At 41.0% G+C, this 27425-nt stretch overlaps 1 protein-coding gene across 7 annotated transcripts in view; it reads left to right on the plus strand.

Moving 5' to 3' along the window:
- Positions 1-26379, plus strand: part of DIDO1 (death inducer-obliterator 1) — a 286952-nt gene extending 260573 nt beyond the window's left edge. For all 7 annotated transcript variants that reach the window (XM_029613326.1, XM_029613323.1, XM_029613325.1 and 4 more), the window contains 7 exons: positions 2238-2348; positions 2575-2710; positions 4037-4592; positions 6052-6205; positions 6668-6757; positions 7240-7435; positions 18806-26379. In XM_029613326.1, coding sequence (XP_029469186.1) covers positions 2238-2348; positions 2575-2710; positions 4037-4592; positions 6052-6205; positions 6668-6757; positions 7240-7435; positions 18806-24735 — 7173 coding nt within the window. In that variant the 3' untranslated portion in view covers positions 24736-26379. The remainder of the gene's footprint in view (positions 1-2237; positions 2349-2574; positions 2711-4036; positions 4593-6051; positions 6206-6667; positions 6758-7239; positions 7436-18805) is intronic.
- The last annotated feature ends 1046 nt before the right edge of the window (positions 26380-27425 follow it).

The raw sequence follows: 27425 nt of genomic DNA on the forward strand, positions 1-27425 counted from the left end.
AGCTTTCTTGTCTCTTCCATTCCCTCAGAGATACTCTATGCTTGTCCTTAATACTGTCCTTGATCTCCACAGGGAGGCTGTCCCATGCATCCATCACCCTTTCTGTAAAGAATTATTTCCTTAGAATACTCCTGAGCCTACCCCCTTTCACCCTCATTATAAAACTGCTCATTCTAGAGCTTTCTTTCACTTGAAAGGCCCACCTCCTGTGCATTTTTCCTTATGGGTACCTGTTGTACCTGAATGTAATCTGCTTTGAAATGTCTGAAAGACAGAATATAAATAAATAAATGTCTTTCCTCCAGGTTATACAAGTGTAGATCTTTTTCCCCATGTTTCATGATGAAGGCCGTTGACCATTTTAAAGCTGCCCTCTGAATTAACTTCATGAAGTTTACATTATTTTGAAGGTGCGGTCTCCAGAACTGTACACAGTACTCCAAATAAAGTCTCACCAAAGTCTTATACAGAGACGATATCACCTCCTCTTTTCCTTCTGGCTACTCCTCTCCCTGTGCACCAAGTATCCTTATGGCTTTTGCTGTTGCCTTATCTACTTATTTGGTCACATTAAGATCATCAGATATGATCCTGCATTTTTCAGCACTAAGTCTTAGCTGTCAGACTCTAGACGATTCCTCAAGTTTCACTATTTTTATTTATTTATTTATTTATTTGTATGCTTTTATATGCCAAAGTTTAGCGAAAGGCCTTCACTGCGGTTTACAGGTGTAACACCAGGTTACACCTCATGTTTTCCACCCCTTTCGGGGTGTCTATCCTATTGCAGATTTTGTGAACCCTTTCCCTATATCGCCTATAAAAATGTTGAACAAAACTGGTCTGATCTTGGACTAGTAATGCCCCCACCAGTCCCTGTGGCTCACTACTAGTAATTGCTCCACTTTGTTGCCTCTCACTCAGCTACCCAGTCAGTCACGTTAAGGGCCCATGCCAAAGGTGCTCCGTTTGTTTATATGAAGAGGAACCACCTCTTCTGATATCACTCCTGATTCTAACGAAGCATTGAAGTTCCTTAAGTTCTCTTCATACCCTTGGCCCCATTTGCTTTATCTACTCTTAGATTTGCTAGCTTTTCACAAACTCGTTCTTCTGAAAATTGTTTGGGATCTAACTCATTTCCATTCCTGTTTGTGACAGTTTTCTGTAATCCTTCTTTGTGAACGTTAAACAGAAATATTTTTTGAGTAATTCTACTTTTTCTTCATCAGTCTCTACATATTCTCCCCTGCCCTTCACCTTTGAGTCTTCCAATCCCACTTTTGCACTCCCTCTTGTCACTAATATTTCTAAAAAATCTTGTTCGTATTTTTTTTTCCTTTTGTGCCTTCACTGTCCTGACTACTTATATAGGCCATGCAATCATCACATTTCTATCCAGTCTGCCCATCTGCCCAATGAATATAGCTTTATAATTCCCATCACTTGCTTAGAGAACCTCCTGCTTTCTTGTATTCAAATCAAATTTCCCTTATTGGGAATTGAGGTGACTGCACCAAATCCTAACCATTAGACCACCAGGGATTCTCTCAAAATTAGTCTCAAGTGTCCCAGCCTTCACCCTAACCCTTTAGCTTTTCCTACATATTGTTGTCTCTCTTCTTTTTTCTGTGATCTCTTGTAGTTTATGAATGCTATCCTTTTTTCCCTTTTCATTATTACCAGTTCTTTACAAAATCACAGTGCCTCGTATCTCTTATGTTTATTTACTACTTAAAATGATTTGTTGCCCTTTAGTTCAGTCCATGTTTACTTTTCCTAGCTTTACCCCATCCAGTTAATGACTTCTTGAGGTAGTCATGTCCAGGACTCTCACCTTTAATAAGAATTTTATTTCAGTAGTCTGTATTGTCCTATCAGCTGTAGTTAAATGTTCAGCTTCAAAAATGATTTTTTAGCTGCCTTTCCAAAAACTGTATGAATTTGTGGATTTTACTATTAAGACTGTGACAGAATAGCCCTCTTGCTCATGATTTGTTTTTTGCTGAATACTGGGTTACCTGGACTGCATATTCAGAGTGTTTAATAGCAGCAGATCAAGGAACAGGATTGCCTTAGCACTTGGACTGGAAGATTTGTGAACCTATCTGTCATAAAACAATTGGTGGAATGCATAAGGCCCAATTAATTCTATTGTACACTTATTTATAACTGGTGCAGATGGTACAGATGCCTGAAGTATTCTGTATCCAGTATATTTTATTTTTTATTTTTAGGTAATAGAATCCAGAAGTAAATCATATGCTGAAAACAAACGTTCATCTGGCAGATTAGATCCAGTCCCTGATATTAATATGGAGGAGTCTCCACCAGTATCTGATGCAGATGTATGTATGAAGAACCACTTTACCTTTTGCAGGGAATGGTACCTACAAGCTATTTATTACACTAATTCATTTTATAAAGGGGAATATGTTAGTTTAATATATATATGTATAATTTTAACATTTATTATTTGTATAGTAAATCCATAAAAGTATCCAGAACTCTAATCATAGAGTGTGTGAGACCTGAATGAGGAGTAAGATATGGTCCCTTGGTGTTGATTTGCAGGAGCAGCAGGAATCGGTGCGAGTAGTCCCGGAAAACAGTTCTGCAGTTCTGCCGGATGTTTTCAGCAGCATGTTAAATGACACCACCAATCAGCATCGAGCCCATCTTTTTGATTTGAACTGCAAAATCTGTACAGGTGAAGACGACAAAGCTAATCCTAAAGATGTTATTGGCCCATAGCTGGTCTTGTGCCTTTACTTATAACTTAATTTAGCCTGGGATTCCTCATTCCGCATTTTGATGAATGACCTTGTTAGTGATTTATTATTCTGTTGCTGCACAGAATGAATCCTGCAGATTTGGCTTGGCAGCTATTAAAGTTTTAGTAATAAATGCTGGCTGACAGGTAAAAGGTATCCATATAATTACCTTACAAACTCGAATGCATGAAGTGAGCCTTGTGGAAGTGCTTGGAGAAGAATCCTACAGATGTTAGGGGAGGAGCTTGATACTGTAACCTAGACTGTATTTAGTCTCAAAGGTTGGTTTTATGCACACCTGATTCTATTGTTTTTCTTTCTTAGCACAGTATTTTATGTTACTTTTTGGGCAGAGCAGTTCATAACACAGTGATATTGCATGATATCATCCAAGCGTCCATATATATTTATACTCCTGTCTCTGTAACTTTGAAAGGGGGGTGCACACTGACACAGGTGCGACTGCATATGTCCGGGGACACGGCTATTTTATAACATGGATGCACATGCCTGCGTATGTGTGCACCTATTTTGCAACTGGGCACGCACGGCCATGTACATCTGGGAATTTTGTAACTGGTGTGCTTCCACGTCATGACCACTTTCACTAGTTCGCCCCCCTCCAAATCTTCCTGGTTTAATAGCCTGCACTCTCCCCAGTTACCCCAGACCTTTTAAACCCCTCTGCTATGGAGGAGATATAAGTTATGTGGCATTGGACCTGGGCACATGCCTAGGTACTGTAGGCATTTCCATATCCCCAGAGGGTTTGTACCTGAGGCAATGGAGGGTAAAGTGATTTGCCCAAGGTCACAAGGAGCAACAGCTGGTCTGCTGGTTCCTAGCCCCCTGCTCTAACCACTAGGCTATTTGTATGTATGTCTATTGGCCACACCCATTTTTGAATCAGAGTGAGATATTGCACCTCGGGCGATACTCGTGCATGTAGGTGGTTTTTAAAATCCTTTGGGCATGCTCAAATAAATAAATAAATCTCCCGATTTTGGCACATGCCAGGCTTTTACCTTTAAGCTCTTTGCCCCAAGGACTGAAGCACAAAATTCTTACATATATATACATTATATATATATATATGCGCACGCACACACACACATTTATACTCCCGTCTCTTTGTGACTTTCAATCTGTCAATCAAATGTGTTCAATTTTCTCAAATTCTTATCTACCTTTCCGCATGTACACAGATACACAAACACAATACTGACACATGCAGCAAAACTCAGTCTCTGTTGAATTTGCAGGTCAGATTTCAGCCTCTGAAGATGAAGCAACCCAGAGAAAAACAAAAGCATCAACAAGTGTTGTGAAGAGAACAGAGCAAAAATCGAAGTCTGATATGAAAACAAAGACTGAAAGCCCTATAGCAATAAGCATTCAGCCTGCTGTGGATAAAATGTCTGAAACAGTTAAAGAAAAGAACGCTAGATCTGCAGGAGAAACAGAACCTCAGCCCACTGTGGAAACTTCTTTTTCCTCAACAGAAGGATCTAATTATGGAGAAGCTACTCTCCATGAGCAAGGCCTGCTTTATTCTGCCTCTGCAACTACTGGAATTACCACAACTGTAACTTTGTCAGGCAGGGACCCTAGAACTGCAGTGAACCGACCCCCAACCACTGTGACCCATACACTAGATGTGGTTACCAGCTCTGCATTAGAAAAGGCCTCTGTGGAAGAAACCAAACTAGAAATGCCCAAGCCACTTGCAACAACCTTTTCAGCCCCAAAGTCAATACTGATGAAGCCATCTTCCTCACCGGATCCAAGATATGTAATATCTCCATCACCCAGTGCAAAGTGCGTAACTGTATGCTAAGCCTCTAACCTTTCCACTAACACGGGCTTACTTTCTCCATCTTTCACTGTTTTCTTCTAAATTTAATAGCACACACTTTGAATCAGGAGAAGTTGTTTTGTTCTGTGTTAAAATCCCTTTCCCTTTCTACATATCATTTCATTAAGGTTTCTGTATTTCTTTATTGTAATGGTGCTGTTATTTTTGATTGAGGGAAATTGCTAGGAAAAATAGGTTGGATTGCTTATCTGTCATTTGTTTTAAATTACACTGATCATAAACTTTGCATGAATATTCTAATTAATATTTCAGAAGATAGGATAATGCTTCCCTTGAGAAATAGTTGTTAAAAATCCTAGAACTTAAATTCCATAATGCATCTTAATTGCTTGAATAGTTGGGGAAAAAAAGACTATTTTAACATTGATTGTGATTTCATATTTAGAAGCATATGTGGTCCTTCATGTTCATTGTATCAGTTTGATATGCATTGAGGGGCCATGTACTAGGAATTCCCCCCCCCCCCAGACAAAAAAATAGGAAAAGATATTCAGTACCTGTCTTGTAGATTATTCAAGGTTGCTTTTAACTCTTAAGCATTCCAGTTCACATATTGTATATTCACTTTTTTCTTTGCTGACCCATACAGATCATTATTGTAAATAATGCATTTAGCAAATCCTTTTTATGTAGAGAGGAATAGCGCTCATTCATCATTTAAATAAGTAGTTCAGCTTTTTAGTTAACACATAATCTTGTAACACTGCTTAGAACCACTGGGGCGGATTTTAAAAGGGTTACGCACATAACCCTTTTAAACCCGCTCCTGAGCGCACCGAGCCTATTTTGCATAGGCCCAGCGACGCACGCAAGCCCAGGATGCGCATATGTCCCGGGGCTTGGAAAAAGGGGCGAGGAGTGGGCGGGGCAGGACTGAGGCCTCTGGCACAGCGGCCGTGCCGGGGGATCGTGCACCGGCACTTGGCCGGCACGCGCAATCTACGCCTGCCCAGAGGCAGGCGTAAATAAGAAAACAAAGGTAGGGGGGGTTTAGGTAGGGCTGGGGGGCAGGTTAGATGGGGAAGGGAGGGGAAGATGCTGGGGGGCAGGAGGGAATGGGGAAAGCCATTGAGGCTCTCCTAGGGCTCGGCGCGCGCAAGGTGCACAAGTGTGCACCTTGCGCGCGCCGACCCCGGATTTTATTACATGCATGCGGCTGCGCACGCATGTTATAAAATCGGGCATAGATTTGTGTGCGCTGGGGTTGCGTGTACAAATCTACGCCCGCGCGTAGCTACTAAAATCTGGCCCACTGTGTGTTTTCATGCTCTTGGCATCTCAGTTGCAGTTGCTCTTGATAAAGCTGAATTGATGATTAAAGTTTGAATATGAAAATAATTGTAAAGGTTTATTCAGAAAGGAAATCATTATCATCAATTTCTTTTGATTTTTATTTTGTAGCATCCCAGAATCCCGGTCCCCTCAAGAAGGAGATACCTCTCTCTTTCTCTCTCGTCAGAACACCATTTGGAAAGGATTTATTAACATGCAGACTGTGGCCAAGTTTGTCACTAAAGCGTACCCTGTATCGGGCTCTGTGGACTATCTCAGTGAGGTACAAAGTCATGTATTTCAATATTAAGTATTGCTATACAAGCTCTTAAGAAAACTTTATTGCATGTTTGCTGCAACTTGGGTAAGGGGGAACTAGTTTACAATTATTTAATTTAACAGCTGGTTGGATAACCATTGAAGCATTTAGAATCCATTTATTAATATGGGAGGAAAGGTGATGTTTGTGTGCGTTGTATCTATTGAATGGCAGCTGGGAAACCATTTTATGAAATAGAAAGCTTTTCAAATCTCATTCCTGCAAATGAAAACCCATTGTGCTTGTAGGAGCTGGGAATAAATGGGGACTGAATGATTATACCCATGGACTGACTGATATTGGTAGTGATCATAATTGGAAATGGCCTGCGCTTGCTGATCAGTTTTGTGTACGTGTGCATGTGAGGGGAGCTTCCATATTTCTCTCTTCTAACAAATGATTTGTATATTAAACTTTCTTATCTAGGATTTACCAGATACAATTCACATTGGTGGGAGGATCTCACCGAAGACAGTCTGGGATTATGTTGGCAAACTAAAATCTTCTCTTTCTAAGGTACTTGCATAAGAGTCTGTATGTGGTGAGGAAGAAAAGGACTAGATTATGTTTTATAACAGGTGTGGCATTTTTTGATAAGTCCAATAACAGTAGGTAGCAATCCTATATTCTTTCCAGAACTGACTTGCTAATGAATTTCAAAAATAACTTCATTTTCTTTTGTAAGCAGCAACATACCCAAGTGGATTAACACAGCAACTGAATAATCATATAACAAAGTCAGAACTAGCTATTTAGAGCTTTTTATTCACTTTACTGCTCAGATCATTAAGAGATTTGAAGCTTTACTTGTCTGAGTAAATACTAAACAATGTAAATTACTTTTCTAAGTTATCCTTCCAAAGATATGTGCAACATAAGATATCAGTGTGCTTATGAGAAACATGCCAGCACATCCCAAGCACTATTAGGCCCTTCCATTGATGTATCACGAGTGCTCATGGAATCCTGTTGTATCCCATCGTGTTCTTGCTTTGTAGGAGCTGTCTCTGATCCGTTTCCACCCTGCCACTGAAGAGGAAGAAGTAGCATATATCTCTCTCTACTCCTATTTTAGCAGCCGTGGCCGCTTTGGTGTTGTGGCTAATAATAACCGGCATGTCAAGGACCTATATCTGATCCCCCTCAGTGCCAAGGACCCAATTCCATCCAAACTCTTGCCCTTTGATGGACCAGGTAAGGAGTAAGCACACAGCTTGTGGCAAGGAAAAGATATACCTGATATAATTATATGATCTACGCTACCCATGATAGATACAATGGTGGCCTTTCTGTAGATGACATGTGATAGGTACCATACGTTCATAGGTTGGATACTACAGATAAAGGAATCACTTTATATATGAGAGGAAAAAACAGGTGAATAGTTCTGTTAAATTCCACTCTCATCCCTTTATGCATGCAGTTCCCTTTTGCATCTGCACCAAATAAAACCAATTTTTTCCTCTTTACACACACTAAACTTTAATGTTAGAATTTTACAGATTTGTGTTCCCATTTACTATTGACTCTGGGAGCCATGACACCTCTCTGGCTCCTTTCGGCATCCTGCCCCTTTTCCATTCCCGAAATAATTGCACGTTACACATTAATCTTGGTATTAATTGGCCGCAGCTTTTATTAACATAACAGTTTATATGAAATCAACATTATAACAGTTTACCCACCCGGACCAATCAGACAGTCTCAGCACTACTGAAACCATGCCCCCCCCCTTTTGTAGCCTGCCACGATTCTAGCAAAGCAACATCATTCTGGCCCCCCGCCGTGTTTACAAGCAAGGGGGCCCTGCCTCCGGGCTTGTAAACCTGCCTTTTGTCAGCCCTGCGGCTGACCTAGGTCTAATAATTCTCTGTTGGCCCGGGTACCTGCCACCAAGCTGCGACATTGCCTACGCGCAGGTAGATGCCCTGTCCATACCCTAATCCTTGATACCTTTGATTCCTTCCTTGGGGTGGGTGGGTGGGATGCTGGTCCCCTGGGAGAGGTGAAAGAGGCCGGCTGCGGCGCGGCTCGCAAATTAAATACCCGAGCCGACGTCATCAGGGCCGGCTGCGGCAGCCCGCAGGAACGCCCCCCCCCCTTGTGCGCGGCAATGTCATCGGGACACGCCGATGCGTCCCAATGACGTCTGCCCATGCCGCCCTCGGGGCGCCGGAGTGCCCCAAGCCCATCGGCCAGCGCCGCCGCACTGGGGAAATCCCACCCATCTTCGGCCCTCTGCCCAGGTAAGCCGTGGGCCCTTTGCATGTGCCGCGGGCCCACCAATTACAGCAAACATATCCTTTTTTTAAAATTTTACACTTAGAAAAAAGACAGCAAATGTATTGACTGGTTCACATATCAAGACCCTGTTTCAAGGATAGTAGGTATTAAGGTAGCACTCTGGAATAGGAGAAGGCATTAGCTGGAACATAACTGACGTGTGCCTGCTGTTTTGCACATGAAGATTGTGCTTCTAGTCATTTTCCAACCTATGAGGCTACTTCTGCCAAACAAAACCCAACACTAAATTGATAGAAAATTACAATGTTGCTTACAATGTCACAGGCTATTTCGCAAACTGAAAAATCACAAAAACATATTACTATCTTAAAAAAAATTACTTTTGCAGTTTAGGTTCACTGAAATATTAAGGGACCGGTTTTTTATTTTTGAAATACTAACTGCCTATGTAGGTCAAATAATGCCAGCCCAAGTTTTAGTTTTTGTGGGACCTTTTTTATTTCTTTGGAGCTCTTGCTTAGTTATCCCTGAGTCCAACAAGGAAGCAGCTGTGAATTCTGTGGAATTTCCTTTTCTGGTGATGGATAATTGACTGCTAAAGCAGTGAGTCCTGGTGTATTGAACACGTTACCCTGAAGGCAGTGGCAGTGCTCTTCTATGCTTCAGTAAAACAGAAACCACTTGCATGATTTCTGAATCTGGTTGGAAATACTAAATTTGCTTAAATCCACTTATTTCGTTTAAAAAAAAAACCCAAAACAGGTAAAACCCAGAGCTTGCAGAACAAACTGCTAAAATGTAAAAGTATAGAGGTCAATATTCAAAGTGCGTTGAACGCTATTTAGCTGGATAAGTGTGACTAAGTAGTGGCCACTGAATGTGTGCGCACATTCATCAGCCATTGCTTAGCTATATAAGTCCCTTATACAGCTAAAAAGGTAGCCACATAAAAATAAGGTATGTAGTGGGTGTGGAGCAAGTTAGCTGTACAACTTATGTGGCTATCTGCCACTATTCATACTTAGCTGCATAAATTGTAGGGCAAAGCTAGACGTGCCATAAAACAGGTCAAATTTAATCATAACTTAGCCGGATGGTTTCTAATCAACAGTCAGTTTTGAATATTGACCCCATAATAAGTGATATACCGTTTTATATACGACATGCTCAGACTGTTTTATATACAACATTTTAGGTTAGCCAGGATTCACCAAACACAATATTTACTAGATTCAGATGATTTCTCAATTTGTCTCTAAAGTCAAACAGTAGCATTCAGTATTTTGTTGGCATTAATATTTGCCCAGGTGAGCAATATCTTCTTGTGTATTTTTCTGTATGCATGTACATACACACACACACACACATATATATACACATTTCTGTATGCCAAGATTGTAATAGTGCTTTTCAAGTAATACTTAATGGACATTACTGCTTTTACTTCCTGCTCTTTCTAGCCTAATGATTAATAAAAGTGTTCAAGAAAAGTGGTCATTGTCTCCTTAATTTTAAATACTGTTGCATGCATCTCATTAGCTCCATCACAATCAGATACAACTTGAAACAAACATAAAAGGGTGATGCAGTCTTAGAAAGGAGCCTTTAAAGGAAAAGACATATATATGTAAAGTAGGGATTAACTGATGCTGAATACCACACAGAAGTCAATGAACATAAAAACCCTTCTGCCCTTAATAGTATTTGACCAGCCCCTGATACTTCTTAGCAAGAGTGTATTGGAGCTGTGAAGAGGACCATTTGATATTGATAGGTGCTGGACTTCATTCGTACACCGATACATCAAGAACCAGATGGAAGAGGCCACTGCAGTACTTGGGGGAAAAACCCATGATGAAATAAACAGCAAACTTCTCATCCATCACAAATGAAGTTTTACAGATGGTGGGAAGAAGGGAGATTCTTGTTTTTATATTGCCACAAATGCAGGTTTTATTTTTCTGAAATCTCATCAGCTAGTTTTTTTTGTGTGTATTTCTAAATAGCAAACATGTACTTGTCTACACAGACTACTTATCGTTTCAGTGAAAGCACTAGTAAATATTGTAAAGTGGAAATACTGTGTGATGAGTAGGGGAGAAGTTCTTTTTTTCTGCTTAGTTTCCCCCATTATTAATGTTCTTCAGCAGTTGAGTTCCCTGGCACAGGTCTCACCATATGATAATCCTTGTACAGCAGCTTGTAGTATTTACAAGCAGACTACCATAAAGCATTATATATTTCAAAGATAAGATGTGAGTCACAGTAGAAAATATACATTCTAGATATATTACCAGATATACTTGTAACATACATAGCTTTGCTTGTAGGGGTGGATAAGCAGTCAAAAATTGCATCGAACATTAGTAAATTGGGCACAGCATAGGCTACCCTCTAGTGTTCAAGCAGAAAATCAAACTAAATATTACAGTTTAATTGGATTTGTAGGGAAAATAAATATTGCTTGGTCTGAACTGGGCTTAGTAAACACACATCATTTTACTGATGCATAGAAGCATGGGGAAGGATGTATAAAATCCTATAAGGAGAAAAGATGCTAGATTTTACATACATACTTATGCAGTACACAGAGAAGTCATTTTTTCTTTTGGATCAAAGAGTAGACAGTTATACCATTAAATCCTCTTCATTTTCTCATAATGTTCTGAGAAAGTACTTAAGGTTCACAGAATGAGCTGTGAACAAAATCAGGAAAAGGAATTTTCTGTAGTATAGTGCTTGTTAGTATTTCTGTTATTAACCTTCATATCACGCTGTTATATTAGCATTCTATTAGAACGCGTTGGATTGAAATTTGTAATACATAACTTGGTGTGCAACTTCTGAGGTAGCAAAACCATAAAAAAAATCCTGGCCTTGCATTCCTCTTTGTTTTCAGGCTACACATTTTTCCATTTTTAACACATTAGACATTATTATAATGTCTTTCTACAATGTCTGAATCAAAATAATCTACATTGTACTAAATGCTGTTTTGCTGACTCCCATTTACATCATCAGTTAAAACACCACTGGTAGAGTACAGCCTCAGGTAAGCTGGCTAGGTTGTCATCTGCCTTATTCCTCGTGGCTCACTATTTTGCCACTATGCTTCTAGTTTCTTTGATTATGCTTTTTTTTTTAATCCCTGGAAGCATCTGCTCAACTTCAAGATGGTCTCAAATAATGCATATTTTGGGGTTATGAATTGAGTATTTGTCATCCCTCCTCCCAGGTGTGCCCACATTCCTAAAATCTTGGAGGTACCCTAGGGCTCTCCAATTTCAATATGAGTCTTCCCCCAATCAAAAGTATAATCACTAACAAAGAATGGAAGGAAAAAAAGTCCACAGATCCCAGTTCTGATACTTGCTGCATCCTGGAATGGATAACATGGGTCTGATCTTCCCCTTTGTTCTTGGCTTTTCTCCCATTCTGTATCAATGAGGAAGGACTTGAAGAATGGGGCCCCAAGATTGTCTCTCTGGCCTCCAATGTACTTTATCCTGGATTCCCCTAAGAAGCCTTTGTTTTGCAGCAGACTGAATGGCCTTTTGTATAATACAGGCTCTGCTGTGGCCTGTAGGCATGATTGAGTGGTTTAAGTAAGCAAAGTGTATTGCTGTGCCTCTCTAGGCCTCTGCATTTAGTGATTCATTTTCTTTCTCGTCATTTGCTTATCTAATTTAGTGTCTTCTTTTCAACCATTCTACTTAAACCAGACTCGGTTATCCTGAAGCTTTACCTTCCTGAAAACCAGGGAAAAGCTGAGCTAAACATCTTTAGACTCATAAGAATTCAGTGACCGGCTGCTGCTATGTCACTTCCCTCCTGCTGACCATGAAGAGTTTGGTTTTAAAAAAAATCCAAACTCTCACGTTTTCATTTTTAATCTGGCCTATTTTTCATGAAGTGTTACCACAGTTCCATGGTTGTTTTTTTTTAAAGAATGGCATGAATTTTCCCTGATCAAGAGACTAAAGAGTAGTAGGGTACAAGGAAGACAAACACTGCTTTGTTGCTTCTTTAGTATGCTATAGACAAAGCCAAGTAAATAGAATCTGCAACATATACCTGAACAGAACACATTAGTAGAAATTCAGATGAATGCAGTAAGAGGAACGACCAAATCAACAAGATCAATGAAAACAACTGAAGAGGAGAAGAAAACTACACAAGCTCTAATTTGAAGAATAAAGTAAAAGCATACGGAGTTGTATGTTCAAACATGAAAGGTTCACAGCTGCTCCATGTTAACACTAAAACCTTGGGGGTAGGAATTTCTATGAGAGCAAAGACAAAATCCTAAACTAGAAATGTGTGTGTGCATATAACAAAGTCCTGCATTGTTTCACTTGCTCTGAATGCTAACTGTTTAGCTTTAAGAAAAAAATCTATTGAATTCTTAAGAACACTAGAGACACTCAAAAGCATTATTACTGAAATAAAATTCAGGAGATTGAAGTAGTAACAATGCAATAGACCATGAAACTCAGTGTTATTTTGAACACCTGTCCACAAAAACATATTTCTGACAGGCTCATAAGTTTGTAAACCGTATTAAATTCCTACACACAGATTATTTTTCCTTTTATAAATGTTATATCACATCAACAGTTCAATAGTCAGATACAGATGTTGCCAGAGCCTGTCTATATTTTTGTTTATATGACAAAGGACAATTTATTTTTATTTTTTACTTGGAAAGTCAAAATAGGATAAAAGCCTTGTTTATAAACTGGACATTGAGGAGTGTATTAAAAATGAATCAACAGAACAAGTACATGAATAGCTAATTTAAAAAATTACAAATGTTTTAGCTATCAGCATTCATCAATTAGTATTCAACAAAGCAGACCTAGAGGAGTCTGCTTTATTGAAATTCACAAAATCTTGTCATTATATGCTGAACAATTCTAGTTTCCTCTCTCCCATCTTTTTATATAGCTATATGGGTTAGTATTTCTTATAATGAAACCTCAGATTTATTTTTTAATTATTAAAATGTGAAAAATTTCATTTTACATAGAATTTTTTTATTACACTACTTTCAAGTCTGTCTTTAAATTTGTTACTCTAAATAATAGAACCTAATCTCTTTCCTTAAAAAAAAAAAAAGAAAAGAAAAATACAAAACCAAAATTCATTGAAATGAAGATGATATACTTGGTAATATATATTATTACATTTATATTTATTAGACACCTAACATGAAACTCTAGGCAGTGTACAATCATAATTAAAATGCAACATAAAATAACACAAAAACAAAACATAACTAAACCAACACTGTAACAAACATGAAAAGGCAACCAAACAATAACAATAGTCCAGCAAGCTAGTTTGCTAACCAGCAGATCCTAAAAGAAAGGAATAGGCAACCCACAAATAAAAAAAGGTTTAGGGCAAAACCAAGAAAGCCTGTTCCACATAATGAGTAGTTGATGCTAACACAAACAAGAGAGCCTCTTGCAAAGAATGTGAAGCAATTGAGCCTTTTAAGATATTTGGGACCCAATCCAAAAGAGCTTTAAAAATTAAAGAAAACCATAAATTGGATCTGTGCATTCACTGGGCCGAAGTGTAATTTATACAAGGAGGGCATAATATGGTCGTGCAGCCTTATGCAAGCAGCTGTGTTTTGAACATATTGTAGTTTATATTGTTTTATTTTTATGAGTGCCCATGTAAAATTATAATAATCCAGGTGCCCAGTGATCAGCACATGAATAATAGTAGCAAGTAGTAAAAGATGGCAGATAAAGACCAACTGGCCAATCCAGTATGCTAACTTGTTTCTATGTATTATGTCTTAGCAAAAGATATCTCCTAGCTGTCAGTTATACAGGCTTAAATGCCTACACCTACTCCTTCAACTGTTTAGCTTCTAGAAATGAAGTTGATCAATCGAGCTTCAGTCTGAATTTTACTTTCTGCAGGTGTTGCCTCCGAAAGGATGTTTATATCCTGAGAATGATGTGAAGATTGTTCATAATATCCTCAGAATTGTAAATTATTGGTTTTACTGGGATTCTTGTAAAAGTAGAGGTCCATAGTTAGCCGGATAAACTTATCTGGCCAAATTTGGAGGTATATTCAATAGTGCAGCTGCAGTTAGTCAGCTAACCATAGCTGGCTAACTTTAGATAAGCTCATTGGCTAAGTCATCCAGCTAACTCTGAATATCAGCATTAGCTGGATAACGTCTCCCAGTTACTCCTCCGGAATGCCCCTAACTTAGGCTAAATTCTAGCTGGCTAACTTGTGAATTAGCTGGCTAAATGCTTTTGAATATGGATCTCGTAGATTTTTGTGGAAGTTTGAAATATATTTAAAACCTTAAATTAGTATTCCCTTTTTGCACTTTTTTGTTTTACATTTTGAAGCTTTTACCAATACATGAAACGTCCCCCACCCTCTGCCCCAAGCTCTGACCTGCTGCCGCTTCCCTCCTGTCTGTGCTTTGATCTGCTGCTCTTGTTGCCACTTCCTTCATCCCTTGGGTCATGATCTGCCACTGCAGCCCCTGCTGCATATTCATCCTACCTCCAGCCCCAATCTGCTGATACTGCACTTTCCTCCTCATAAGAACATAAGAAGTTGCCATACTGGGTCAGACCAAGGGTCCATCAAGCCCAGCATCCTGTTTCCAACAGTGGCCAATTCTCAGTTATGATGTGTAACAGCAGTAGCCAATAATTTTGCATTATGTTGGCAAATGTTGCTAGTTTTGTACTTTATTTATGAGTCATCATATTTGTATCTGGATTTTGGATTTAATTACTCGCTTTTCCAAACCCGTGTACAAGGCAAATTAAAATTCAGTATAATAGGCAGGTTGCTGTCCTGAGGTCTTGTAATAAATTCAGGTCCCTGCCTATAGGTTGTATCTTGAGCTTCAATAGAAACAGAAATCATGGCAGAAAAGGGCCAAATGATCCACCCAGTCTGCCCAGCAAGGTTATACCAGTGTCTGCTGCACTGTACAGATTACCAGTTTCCCAGACCATAAAAGTCAGGGCCCTCGGATGCTGTTTGAATCCAATTTCCATTAACCCTTGCCATGGAAGCATAGAGCAATGATGGAGCTGCATCAAAAACATCAGGCTTAGTGATTAAGGGTAGTAAAAGCCACATCAGCAAGTTACCCCCATGTTTATTAGTTCCCCAAACTGTAAAAGTCAGGGCACTTGTTGGTTGCTGTCTGAATCCAATTCCCCTTTTCCCACTGCCGTTGAAGTAGAGAGCAATGATGGAGTTCCATTAATAATATCAAGGCTTATTTGTTAAGGGTAGCATCTGCCACCCCCCCCCCCCCCCCCCCCCCACAACGCTTTTCTTTATTTCCATCCTCTAGCCTTTAGGGATCAACAGTTTATCCCATGCCCCTTTTCAATTCCTTCACTGTTTTCGTCTTCACCACCTCGTCCGGAAGGGCATTCACCACTCTCTCCATGAAGAAATATTTCCTGACATTGGTTCTGAGTCGTCCTCCCTGCAGTTTCATTTCATGACCTCTAGTTCTATTGATTTCTTTCCAATGGAAAAGATTTGATTGTGCATCATTAAAACCTTTCAGGTATCTGAAGGTCTGTATCCTATCTCCCCTGCACCTCCTCTCTTCCATGGTATACATTTTCAGCTCCTTCAGCCTCTCCTCACAAGTCTTCCAGTGCTGACTCCTCACCATTTTTGTTGCTCTTCTTTGGACCTCCTCTGTCCTGTCTTTATCCTTTTTGAGATACGGGCACTAGTACTGAATGCAGTACTCCAGGTGAGGCCTCTCTAAGGACCTGTACAAGGGCATTATCACCTGTTTTCTTACTGGTTATTCCTCTCTCTATGCAGCCCAGCATTCTTCAGGCTTTAGCTATCACCTTGTCAGATTGCTTCACCATCTTCAGATCATCAGACACTATCACACCAAGGTCCATCTCCCAGTCTGTTAGCATTAGTCTTTCACCGCCCATCACATAACAGCTCTTTTAGATTGTCGCACCCCAGATGCATGAATCTGCACTTCTTGGCATTGAATCCCAGCTGCCAAATCTTTGACCACTCTTCAAGCTTTCTTAAATCACTTTTCATTCTCTCTACTCCTTCAGGCATGTTCACTCTGTTGCAGATCTTAGTATCATATGCAAATAGGCAAACTTTATCTTCTATCTCTACCGCCAGGTCGCTCACAAAGATATTGAACAGAACTGGTCCCAAAACTGATCCCTATGGCACTCTACTTAACACCATGCTTTCTTCAGCGTAAGTTCCATCTACCATTACACACTGTCTCCTGTCAGTCAACCAGTTTGCAATCCAAACTACTACCTTGGACCCACTCCCAAGCTTCTCATTTTGTTCATGAGTCTCCTATGTGGGACTGTATCAAAAGCTTTACTAAACTCCAGGTAAATTACATTGAGCTTTCTTCCCTGACCTAATTCTCTAGTCACCCAATCAAAAGAAATTAGATTTGTCTGACAGGACCTTCCCCTGGTGAATACATGCTGCTTTGGGTTGAGCAACCCACTGGATTGTAGACAGTTCACTATCCTTTTTCTTTAGCAGAGTCTTCATTAATTTTACCACCACTGAGGTGAGGCTAACCGGCCTGTAGTTTCCAGCCTCCTCTCTGTTCCAACTCTTATGAAGCAAGAACACCACCATTCTCTAATCACTCAGCACCACTCCCATTACCAGGATCTATTGAACAGGGCCTTCAGTGAACCCGCCAGCACATCTCTGAGCTCCCTCAGTATGCTGGGATGAACCTCATTGGGCCCCATGGCTTTGTCCACTTCTGTTTTCCTAGCTCCTCCCATACGTTCTCTTCTGTAAACGGAGTTTTGTCTACTCCACCCCCATCCACAGTCTTGTCAACTAGCAACGGTCCTCTTCCAGGGTCTTCTTTAGTGAACACAAAACTGAAGCATTTGTTTATTTTGGCCATTTCTTTGTCTCTCTCCACAAATTGATCTTTGTCACCTTTCAATTTCACATACCACTTTGGACCTTTCTCTGATATATCTGAAAAATGTTTTGTCACCTCGCTTTACCTCTTTGGCAATCCTTTCTTCCACCTGGCATTTTGCTTTCTTGATTTCTTTCTTTGTCTTCCTCAGTTTCATCAGATGTTCTTCCCTGTGTTCCTCTTTTTGGGATCCTTTATATTTGTTGAATGCTAGTTTTGTTTTTTGGGGGGGTTTTGCCTTTAATTTATCTCTAAGCAAATCCATCTTTTAATGTTGAGATAGATTTAGAAATGTACAGTATGTAGAACATCTATCAGAATGCAAACCTGTGAATAATTTAATGATGAAAACAATGGACAACTGTCAATTTGTAATGAGAGAAGACAAAATATTCACTAACTAAATTACACAGAAGATGAAAAATAACAATGTAAAACAAAGAAATAAAAAATGTGTACTACACAATCTGTTTATTGAAAAACCTAAATTGGTGCTATCAATCAGCCTGTAATAAGGGATTATACAGTTAGACAATTTAGAATTGAATAACTTTGATAGTTTATAGACACATTTGACATAGAAAACAGATAACATTACACTATTAAAGAAAAAAAAGTTGCTGTTAATTAAATCTCTGCCATCTACTTATCTTTTATCCATTATCTATCAACACATTTTGATAAGTAAAAATGTGAATTGCTGTATATTGTATAACAGGGGATTAGCAATGAGGCACAGCAGAGGAAGCAACTGGCTCCTTTTAGCCACTGAGTACGGGTGCCCATATTGTAGTCAAATCTGTTTATCAGTGAATATGTGTCCACATTACACAAACCACCATCGTGGCCAGTGCAAACTGGTACCTTATTTTGCACTTTAACAGACATTATATGCTTCTGAAATTCCCCTCTTGTCCTTAAACATGTTTCCTTCAGGTCAAGTCCAGTGTGGGAGAAGATTGCATTACTTGTTAGACATAGATATGGATAATTTAAAAATTTCAGTTTCCAGTGAGGCCCTTTTAATATTTCATTCAAATGTTATCAACACTGAAATGCAGATTGGAAACAAAAATAAATCCCTCAGATTTTATAAGAACAATACTTTGCTAAATTCCAATAAAAAGTTTTTAAATGTTTGTAATCGGTCCCTTTAATCTTATCCTTTTTGTTAATTTAATTTAAATAGAGAAATGTAAATTTGCCTAAAAATCTGATTGTTTCCTATCAACACAATTTCTGAAGTAGCATTATGTATGCAGTATTTGGGGCAGGTGTAATTGTATAATGGCTGTCTACTAATTTGTAATATTTCAGTTTTTAAACTTAATTTTGTCTTCTTTGTTTTGTAGGGCTAGAATCATCACGCCCAAATTTAATCCTAGGATTAGTGATCTGTCAAAAAGGCAAACGTCCAGCTGCTACCACTGAGCCTGAAAAGATTGAAGAAAAGAGGAGTCGTGTTCAGATGCAGGAGGAAACGGATCTCTTGGAGTTTCCTAAGGAACCTATATCTTCTCAGCCAGAAAAGAAAGCTACACAATATCAAACCTATTCTATAGATACAGCTGTTAGTACAACACCACCTGGATCTCCACCATCCCTTCCCCTGCCTGAACCACCTAAAGTAACGGTACCCTCAGTGTTGACATTATCCTCAACACTTAAAAGTGAAACCACTACCTCTAGCAACACATCCTTTCAGATTTCAGTAGCAACAACTTCATCCACTTCCATACCTTCATCTTCTTCAAAAACAGCCACTCCACTAGAGCACATTCTACAAACACTTTTTGGAAAAAAGAAGCCTTTTGATTCTGACATTAAAGACTCTGAGCCAGAGATTCCAGGTCTTGGAAATGAAGATGTTAACATGGATCAAGAAGTGAGGACTGCCCCTTTATTAGATCCAATTGTACAGCAGTTTGGTCAAATGTCTAAAGAGAAACTTTTAGAGGAAGAGGAAGATGATAGACCATATGACCCTGAAGAAGAATATGACCCAGAAAAAGCTTTTGAAATGGAGGTAGTCCCTGAGAATGAAAAACTGTATGAGCCTGACCAGCCTTGTGAAACATTTGGACAAGAGGAGGTAGCATATGATCCAGAAGATGAAACAATTTTTGAAGAAGCAAAAGTTACCATTGATGATTTACCAAATAAAATGTCTACAGAATTGAAAAATAAACCCATGGAAGTTTCTGCAGAGTATTTACCTGTTACATCCACTTCTTCATCCCTAGTAGAACAGCAGAAAATGTTAGAAGAGCTAAACAAGCAAATAGAAGAACAGAAAAGACAACTAGAAGAGCAAGAAGAAGCTCTGAGGCAGCAAAGAGCAGCTGTATGTGCATCAATGGCTCACTTTTCAGTATCTGAGGCTTTGATGTCTCCACCTCCAAAATCCTCTTTAACAAAAACTGAGTTATTCCAGCAAGAACAAAACCTAGAAAAGTCAAGTGTAACTGTTATCTCAAATCAGTCACCACAAGTGTTAAATCAGAACCGTGACCCAAGATACAGTAGGGATCCTCGACAGGCAGCTTCTAAAAAAATGTTTACAGAGACTAATAATTCTAATTCTCAGGTACAGGTAGAGATGATATCAAATGAAACACTTCTGAGAGACAATTCATTAGGTAACAGTCAAAATGAATTACAAATATTATCTCTTCCAGAAGGTAAAGACGTAGCCTCTGCTACCCAGTTGGATCACAGTGATGATAATAAATGGCTGTCAAGTGAAAAAGTATCTGTATATTCTGAGAAGCATGCACAAAATATTAAACGTGAAGATTCTGAAAGCACAAGTCATTTGGAAGCTTTGCATCCTAGCATGAGTGTAGGAACACCTGCTGATGCCCCTGTACCTTTACGGAAAGTTCTGCTACCAACACCCTCTAGTGCATCAATTCAGTCCAATTTTCCTGCTGCATCTACTGAAGGCCAATCCTTTTTAAGTTCACATAATGCACCTTGGCCAAATGACACTCAAAATGTGAATTCTTCAGTAGTTGGAAGACCTTCATTTTCAAATCCAATGTTAAAACCTCTAGAAAAGCATGTGGATCATCTGGAACCAGATCAAGGATTATCAGCCTTAAAATATGAAGATCAACGAAATAATCGGTCTTCTCAATTTGTAGAGCAAACTGAATCCCAATCTGTTCATGTTGAGGTAAAAGGGGTATCTCAATCCCAAATCTTTGAAAGTAACAGGGGAGCAACTCCATTTCCTATATTAGGACAGAAAGGAGGAGTTCCATCACAAAACTTTGAAGGCAATAGGGGAGCAGCTCCATTTCCTTTGTTGGGACAGAAAGGAGGACCCCCATCACAGCCCTTTGATAACAGGGGGCCAGCTCCATTGTTAGGCCAGAAAGGAGGTTCCCTGCCTCAGTCCTTTGACAACAGGGGAACAGCTCCATTTCCATTGATAGGACAAAGAGAAGGACCCCCATCTCAGCCCTTTGAAGAAAACAGAGGACCAGCACCCTTTCCACTGTTAGGACAAAAAGGAGGACCAGTACCTCAGCCCTATGAAGACAGGGGGCCAGCTCCATTTCCTTTGATAGGACAGAGGGGAGGAACCCCATCTCAGTCTTTTGAAGAAAATAGGGTTCCAACTCCATTTCCTTTCTTAGGACAGAAAGGACAACCCTCGTCCCAGTCCTTTGAAGAAAACAGAGGGTCTGCTCCATTTCCTTTGTTAGGACAGAAAGGGGGACCTCCATCCCAGCGTTTTGAAGAAAACAGAGGGTCTGCTCCATTTCCTTTGTTAGGACAGAAAGGGGGACCCCCATCCCAGCGTTTTGAAGAAAACAGAGGGCCTGCTCCATTTCCTTTGCTAGGACAGAAAGGAGGACCCCCGTCCCAAACGTTTGAAGAAAACAGAGGGCCTGCCCCATTTCCTTTGTTAGGACAGAAAGGAGGACCCCCGTCCCAAACGTTTGAAGAAAACAGAGGGCCTGCTCCGTTTCCTTTGTTAGGACAGAAAGGAGGACCCCCCCAAACGTTTGAAGAAAACAGAGGGCCTGCCCCATTTCCTTTGTTAGGACAGAAAGGAGGACCCCCATCCCAGCCTTTTGAAGAAAACAGAGGGCCTGCTCCGTTTCCTTTGTTAGGACAGAAAGGAGGACCCCCGTCCCAAACTTTTGAAGAAAACAGAGGGCCTGCCCCATTTCCTTTGTTAGGACAGAAAGGAGGACCCCCATCCCAGCCTTTTGAAGAAAGCAGGGGGCCAGCTCCATTTCCTTTGTTAGGACAGAAAGGTGGAACCCCATCCCAGCCTTTTGAAGAAAGCAGGGGGCCAGCTCCATTTCCTTTGTTAGGACAGAAAGGAGGACCCCCGTCCCAGCCTTTTGAAGAAAACAGAGGGCCTGCCCCATTTCCTTTGTTAGGACAGAAAGGTGGAACCCCGTCCCAGCCTTTTGAAGAAAGCAGGGGGCCAGCTCCATTTCCTTTGTTAGGACAGAAAGGTGGACTCCCGTCCCAGCCTTTTGAAGAAAGCAGGGGGCCAGCTCCATTTCCTTTGTTAGGACAGAAAGGTGGACCCCCGTCCCAGCCTTTTGAAGAAAGCAGGGGGCCAGCTCCATTTCCTTTGTTAGGACAGAAAGGTGGACCCCCGTCCCAGCCTTTTGAAGAAAGCAGGGGGCCAGCTCCATTTCCTTTGTTAGGACAGAAAGGAGGAACCCCGTCCCAGCCTTTTGAAGAAAACAGAGGGCCAGCTCCATTTCCTTTGTTAGGACAGAAAGGTGGAACCCCATCCCAGCCTTTTGAAGAAAGCAGGGGGCCAGCTCCATTTCCTTTGTTAGGACAGAAAGGAGGACCCCCGTCCCAGCCTTTTGAAGAAAGCAGGGGGCCAGCTCCATTTCCTTTGTTAGGACAGAAAGGAGGACCCCCGTCCCAGCCTTTTGAAGAAAGCAGGGGGCCAGCTCCATTTCCTTTGTTAGGGCAAAAAGGAGGATCCCCTGCTCAACCTTTTGAAGAAAACAGGGGACCAGGTCCATTTCCTTTGTTAGGACAGAAAGGAGGACCCCCTCAGGTACAGTTTGGACAGAATGAACCTCAAATACCAGTTGGAACACTCAAAGGTTCTCACATATCCAACTTCCCAGGGAAGAGAGGTTCACCACATATTTCAGAGGACAATAGTGCCCCTCCTATTGATGGAAATAGAGGGCCTCCAACTATCAGATTTGGAGGACAAAAAGGATCTATCCCATCATTATTTTCTGGACAGTGTGGCCCTTCTCCTCTGTTTGTGGATAACAGAGGATCTTCACCCTCTCAACTTGGTGATCAAAGAGGTTCATCGCCATCCCAATTTGAGGACCATAGTGGGCCTCGAATGGAAGTTAAAGACTCCCAGTTCAATAACATGGGTGGTGTTCCCTCCCAGTTTGAAGGGCCAAGAGGACCAGGACCAGGACAATTTGGGGGAAACAGAGGGCATCTGCCTTTTCATTTCAGTGGTCAGAGGAGGCCTGCCCCTTCACAATTTAAGGGCCGACGAGGAGGCCCTATAAAATCCCAGTTTGGAGGTCAGAGAGGACCAGCATCTATTCATTTGGGGAGTTCAAGAGGTAATCATTCAAGCCAGTTTGAAGAAAGAGGCCCAGTATCAGGCCACATGCAGGGACAAAGAGGACCTCTACCCTACCAGTTAGATGAACAGAAAGCAAATCCACTATCCATGTTCACAAACCAGCGAGGAGGAAGAGGACGTGCAGCTGCTAAATTTTCTGAACAAAGTGCACCTCCACCTAGATTTAATTTTCAAGGACAGTCTCCACAAGGTTTAAAACCTCCTAGACCACTCCTTGAACTGCCAAGTCATCCACCACAGCACAGGAAAGATATATGGGAGAAAGGGGGGCCACGTGATCCCTCTTCCAACTTTTCAGGACAAAGGCGTGAGTCAGAAGCTCCTTGGCCATCAACCGAGTCCAGAGAAGGCAAAGATCATGAGCACAGAACTCAAGCTTTTGAAGGAAGACACAAAGAAAGATATGAAGGAGATCAAAAAGAAAAACCAGTTAATCAGTCAGAGCCTCACCAATCTGAGAATCGACAAAGCAGAGGGTTTGAGGAAAGATGGCGTGATCGAGACCATAATGGCCCTTGGGACAGAGAACGTGGCAGAAACTGGAACAGAGAAAGAGATTGGGAAAGAAACCGAACCTGGGATAGGCAAAGAGAAAGAGATCCAAACCGTGAGCGTGACAGAAGCAGAGAAAGGGACCAAAACCGGGACCGGGACAAGGAATCAGATCGGAACCGGGACCGGGACAAGGAACTGGAGCGGAGCCGGGACAGAGATAAAGATCCAGAGCGAAACAAAGAATGGGAAAGAAACCGAGACAGAGCAAAAGTCCGGGACTGGGAAAGAGATTCTCACAGGAGACGAGAACGAGACAGATCAAGAAGCAGAGAGAGGGATCGCGACCGAGACAGAGATCGAGACAGATCAAGAAGCAGAGAGAGGGATCGCGACCGAGACAGAGATCGAGACAGATCAAGAAGCAGAGAGAGGGACCGCGACAGAGATAGAGATCGAGACAGATCAAGAAGCAGAGAGAGGGACCGAGACAGAGAACGAGACAGATCAAGAAGCAGAGAGAGGGACCGAGACAGAGAACGAGACAGATCAAGAAGCAGAGAGAGGGATCGCGACCGTGACCGAGAACGAGACAGATCAAGAAGCAGAGAGAGGGATCGCGACCGAGACAGAGAACGAGACAGATCAAGAAGCAGAGAACGGGACCGAGACAGAGAACGAGACAGATCAAGAAGCAGAGAGCGGGACCGTGACCGAGACAAAGAACGAGACAAATCAAGAAGCAGAGAGCGGGACCGCGACAGAGACAGAGAACGAGACAGATCAAGAAGCAGAGAGCGGGACCGCGACAGAGATCGCGACCGAGACAGATCAAGAAGCAGAGAGCGGGACCGCGACAGAGATCGCGACCGAGACAGATCAAGAAGCAGAGAGCGGGACCGCGACAGAGATCGTGACAGAGACAGATCAAGAAGCAGAGAGCGGGACCGCGACAGAGATCGAGAGAGAGAAAAAGAAAGGGACAGAGACTTAAGAGATCGGGACCGAACAAGAGAGAGAGAGCGAGAGAGGGAGCGGGACAGAGAAAGAAAAGACCGCAAGGACCGCAGTAAAAGCAAAGAGAGTAGTAAGGACATGAAACCTGAAAAACAGAAAGAAGCTGAGAGGCCAGGAGAAACAGAAACTGTTTCCTCTTCAGACCAAAAACCAACAGTGAATTAAACCCATTTTAATAAAGCCTGACCCCTGCAAAAAGAACAATTATCTACTAGCTTAAAACTTGATATGCGATTTCCCATGTATATGTTCTCACCTTTCCCCAAAAAAACTTCTAATGGGAAACTCTACTGAAAATTCAGTGTTCAACAAGAAAATGTTTAATTATCTAAATCGAAGTACAAAAAAAAGTTGGATCATACTGGAGTTTGTAGGGTTTTTCCCCTTATGTATAAAAATCTTTATAGTGCTGACATTAATGTTTTGTTTTTGTACTGTTTCATGTCTGTCTTAAAGTTTCCATTCAGAATTATACAAAAATGGAAAATGAGTCTACAAAGAGCATATTGCTTTTTTAAGATTATAAAGTTATGTTTTCCAATAACTTGTAAATGCTATGTACTTTTTGTAAGTAAATTTTGGCACAGATTTAAGAGCCATATATTTAGATTTCAGATACTGGTATTTCTGTGTAAATTAAGGAAAATGTGCAAGATACATTTTACTAAACAACTATTTCTGTCTCTTAATTGATCTTTACAGATCATACATTGAATGTGATGAGTGTGTATTGAATCTCACAAGAGTATCTGAATATAACAGCTAGAAGTACACTTACTATCCTTCCTTTTCATAAAAAAATTACAGATATATAAAATGTCTCTGAATTCATCCCAAAAATTTTTATACTAAAATGTTAAACATGGCAAGTTAGTAATTTGTTTTCAAAATAGAGAACAAAATTAAATTACCATTCTTTTTGAATTGAAAATTTGTACTCAGTGGAATGCTTTTAAGTAGTTGTGTGAAAACTAACTATGCTTTTAGATACTCTGAAGCAATGCACATTCAATGGCAGATAGTACAACTTGAGTATGAAAAACAGAAACAGCTAAAATCTGTTTTGTACTTATCTGAGCATTTTGTTTATAGAAGGCTGAAATATAAGGGGATTAAGAAAGTTTCTCATCTTCCTGAAAATTTTGGGAGGGATGCATTTTGCTGCTGACCTGTTATGTTTTTTAGTACATACAGTACAAGTCCCTGATAAGATATATTTAAAAGTCTTCCACTGATATTAATGATGCTGAAGGTGTGTAAGTACTAAGAACTATGTGGAAACGCGTTCCACTATGAAACATACTGCTACTGTTCCCTTATTTTATAAGTACACTTTTTTGAAAAAAAAAAATAGAATAAAAAGTATAATTTATTTGACCTTGTACACTTAAAAGTTTGATAATTATTTTGATATTTTCAGTAGTTAAGTGTTTTGCCTATATAAAATTAATTCAGCATTTGCATCTTACAGCCAGTACTGCACCTTGTAAATAAATTGCTGCAGATATCGGAATCCTGCAAACCTCTTGAACTTTAATAGTTTGCAATATAAACCAGTAGTCAGAGATGTTAAAATGTAGAATAGGATTTGTTTAACACAGGCATCTACTGTGGAATTTTTTTTTTAATTGAAATGTTTGTAATTAAAAGACCTACATAAAAGTGTGCAGGAATCAAGTATGTTTGTTTAAGATTACCTGATATTTGTCTATGTAAATTGAATTTTATATTGAAAAACTATATCACTGTACATTCATGTGAGGCTTCATAATTTTACTGTAAGTAGAATAAACATCTACTGAGATTTGGGAATTTATTTTATTTTTTTAGAAAAATCACTGCATCTACTGCTGGATAGTGCCACTTGCCTTTTCATGGTGGTACTTGTGAAACTAATACAGGTTGAGTTGTTTTGTAAAGTTTTCCTTTTACAAATACCTTGCTGAAAAAGGAAAATTAGTTTGTTACCTGATAATTTTCGTTCCTGTAATACCACGGATCAGTCCAGACTCCCAGGTTTTGCCCCCCAGCAGATGGAGACAGAGACATTTTTAAAACAAAACTCTGCCTTATATAGGAGAGTGCAATGATGGCTCCCATAAGATACCATAACTATGTACACTAAGGGGTAGATTTTAAAAGAAGCGCGATCAGCCTACTTTTGCTTGCGCATCAGACTCAAGCAAAAGTACGCTGGATTTTAGTAGATACGCGCGGAGCCGCGCGTATCCACTAAAATCCCTGGATCGGCGCGCGCAAGGCTATTGATTTTGTATAGCTGGCGCGCGCCGAGCCGCACTGCCTAACCCGTTCCCTCCAAGGCCGCTCCGAAATCGGAGCGGCCTCGGAGGGAACTTTCCTTTGCCCTCCCCTCACCTTCCCCTCCCTTCCCCTACCTAACCCACCCGCCCGGCCCTGTCTAAACCCCCCCCCTTACCTTTGTCGGGGGATTTACGCCTCCCGGAGGGAGACGTAAATCCCCGCGCGCCAGCGGGCCTCCTGCGCGCCGGGCCGCGACCTGGGGGCGGGTACGGAGGGCGCGGCCATGCCCCCGGACCGCCGCGGGCCGTAGCCACGCCTCCGTACCCGCCCCCAAAACGCTCCCGACACGCCCCCGAAATGCCGCGACGACCGGGCCCGCCCCCCGACACGCCCCCCTCCGAAAACCCCGGGACGTACGCGAGTCCCGGGGTCTGCGCGCGCCGGTAGGCCTATGTAAAATAGGCTTACCGGCGCGCAGGGCCCTGCTCGCGTAAATCCGGGCGGATTTACGCGAGCAGGGCTCTTAAAATCCGCCCCTTACTCTTGAACTAGAAACAATTACAACCAGGTCACTGAACCCGTGTAAGACCTGA

The sequence above is a fragment of the Rhinatrema bivittatum genome, chromosome 8 (assembly GCF_901001135.1).
Source record: "Rhinatrema bivittatum chromosome 8, aRhiBiv1.1, whole genome shotgun sequence".
NCBI lineage: Eukaryota > Metazoa > Chordata > Amphibia > Gymnophiona > Rhinatrematidae > Rhinatrema > Rhinatrema bivittatum.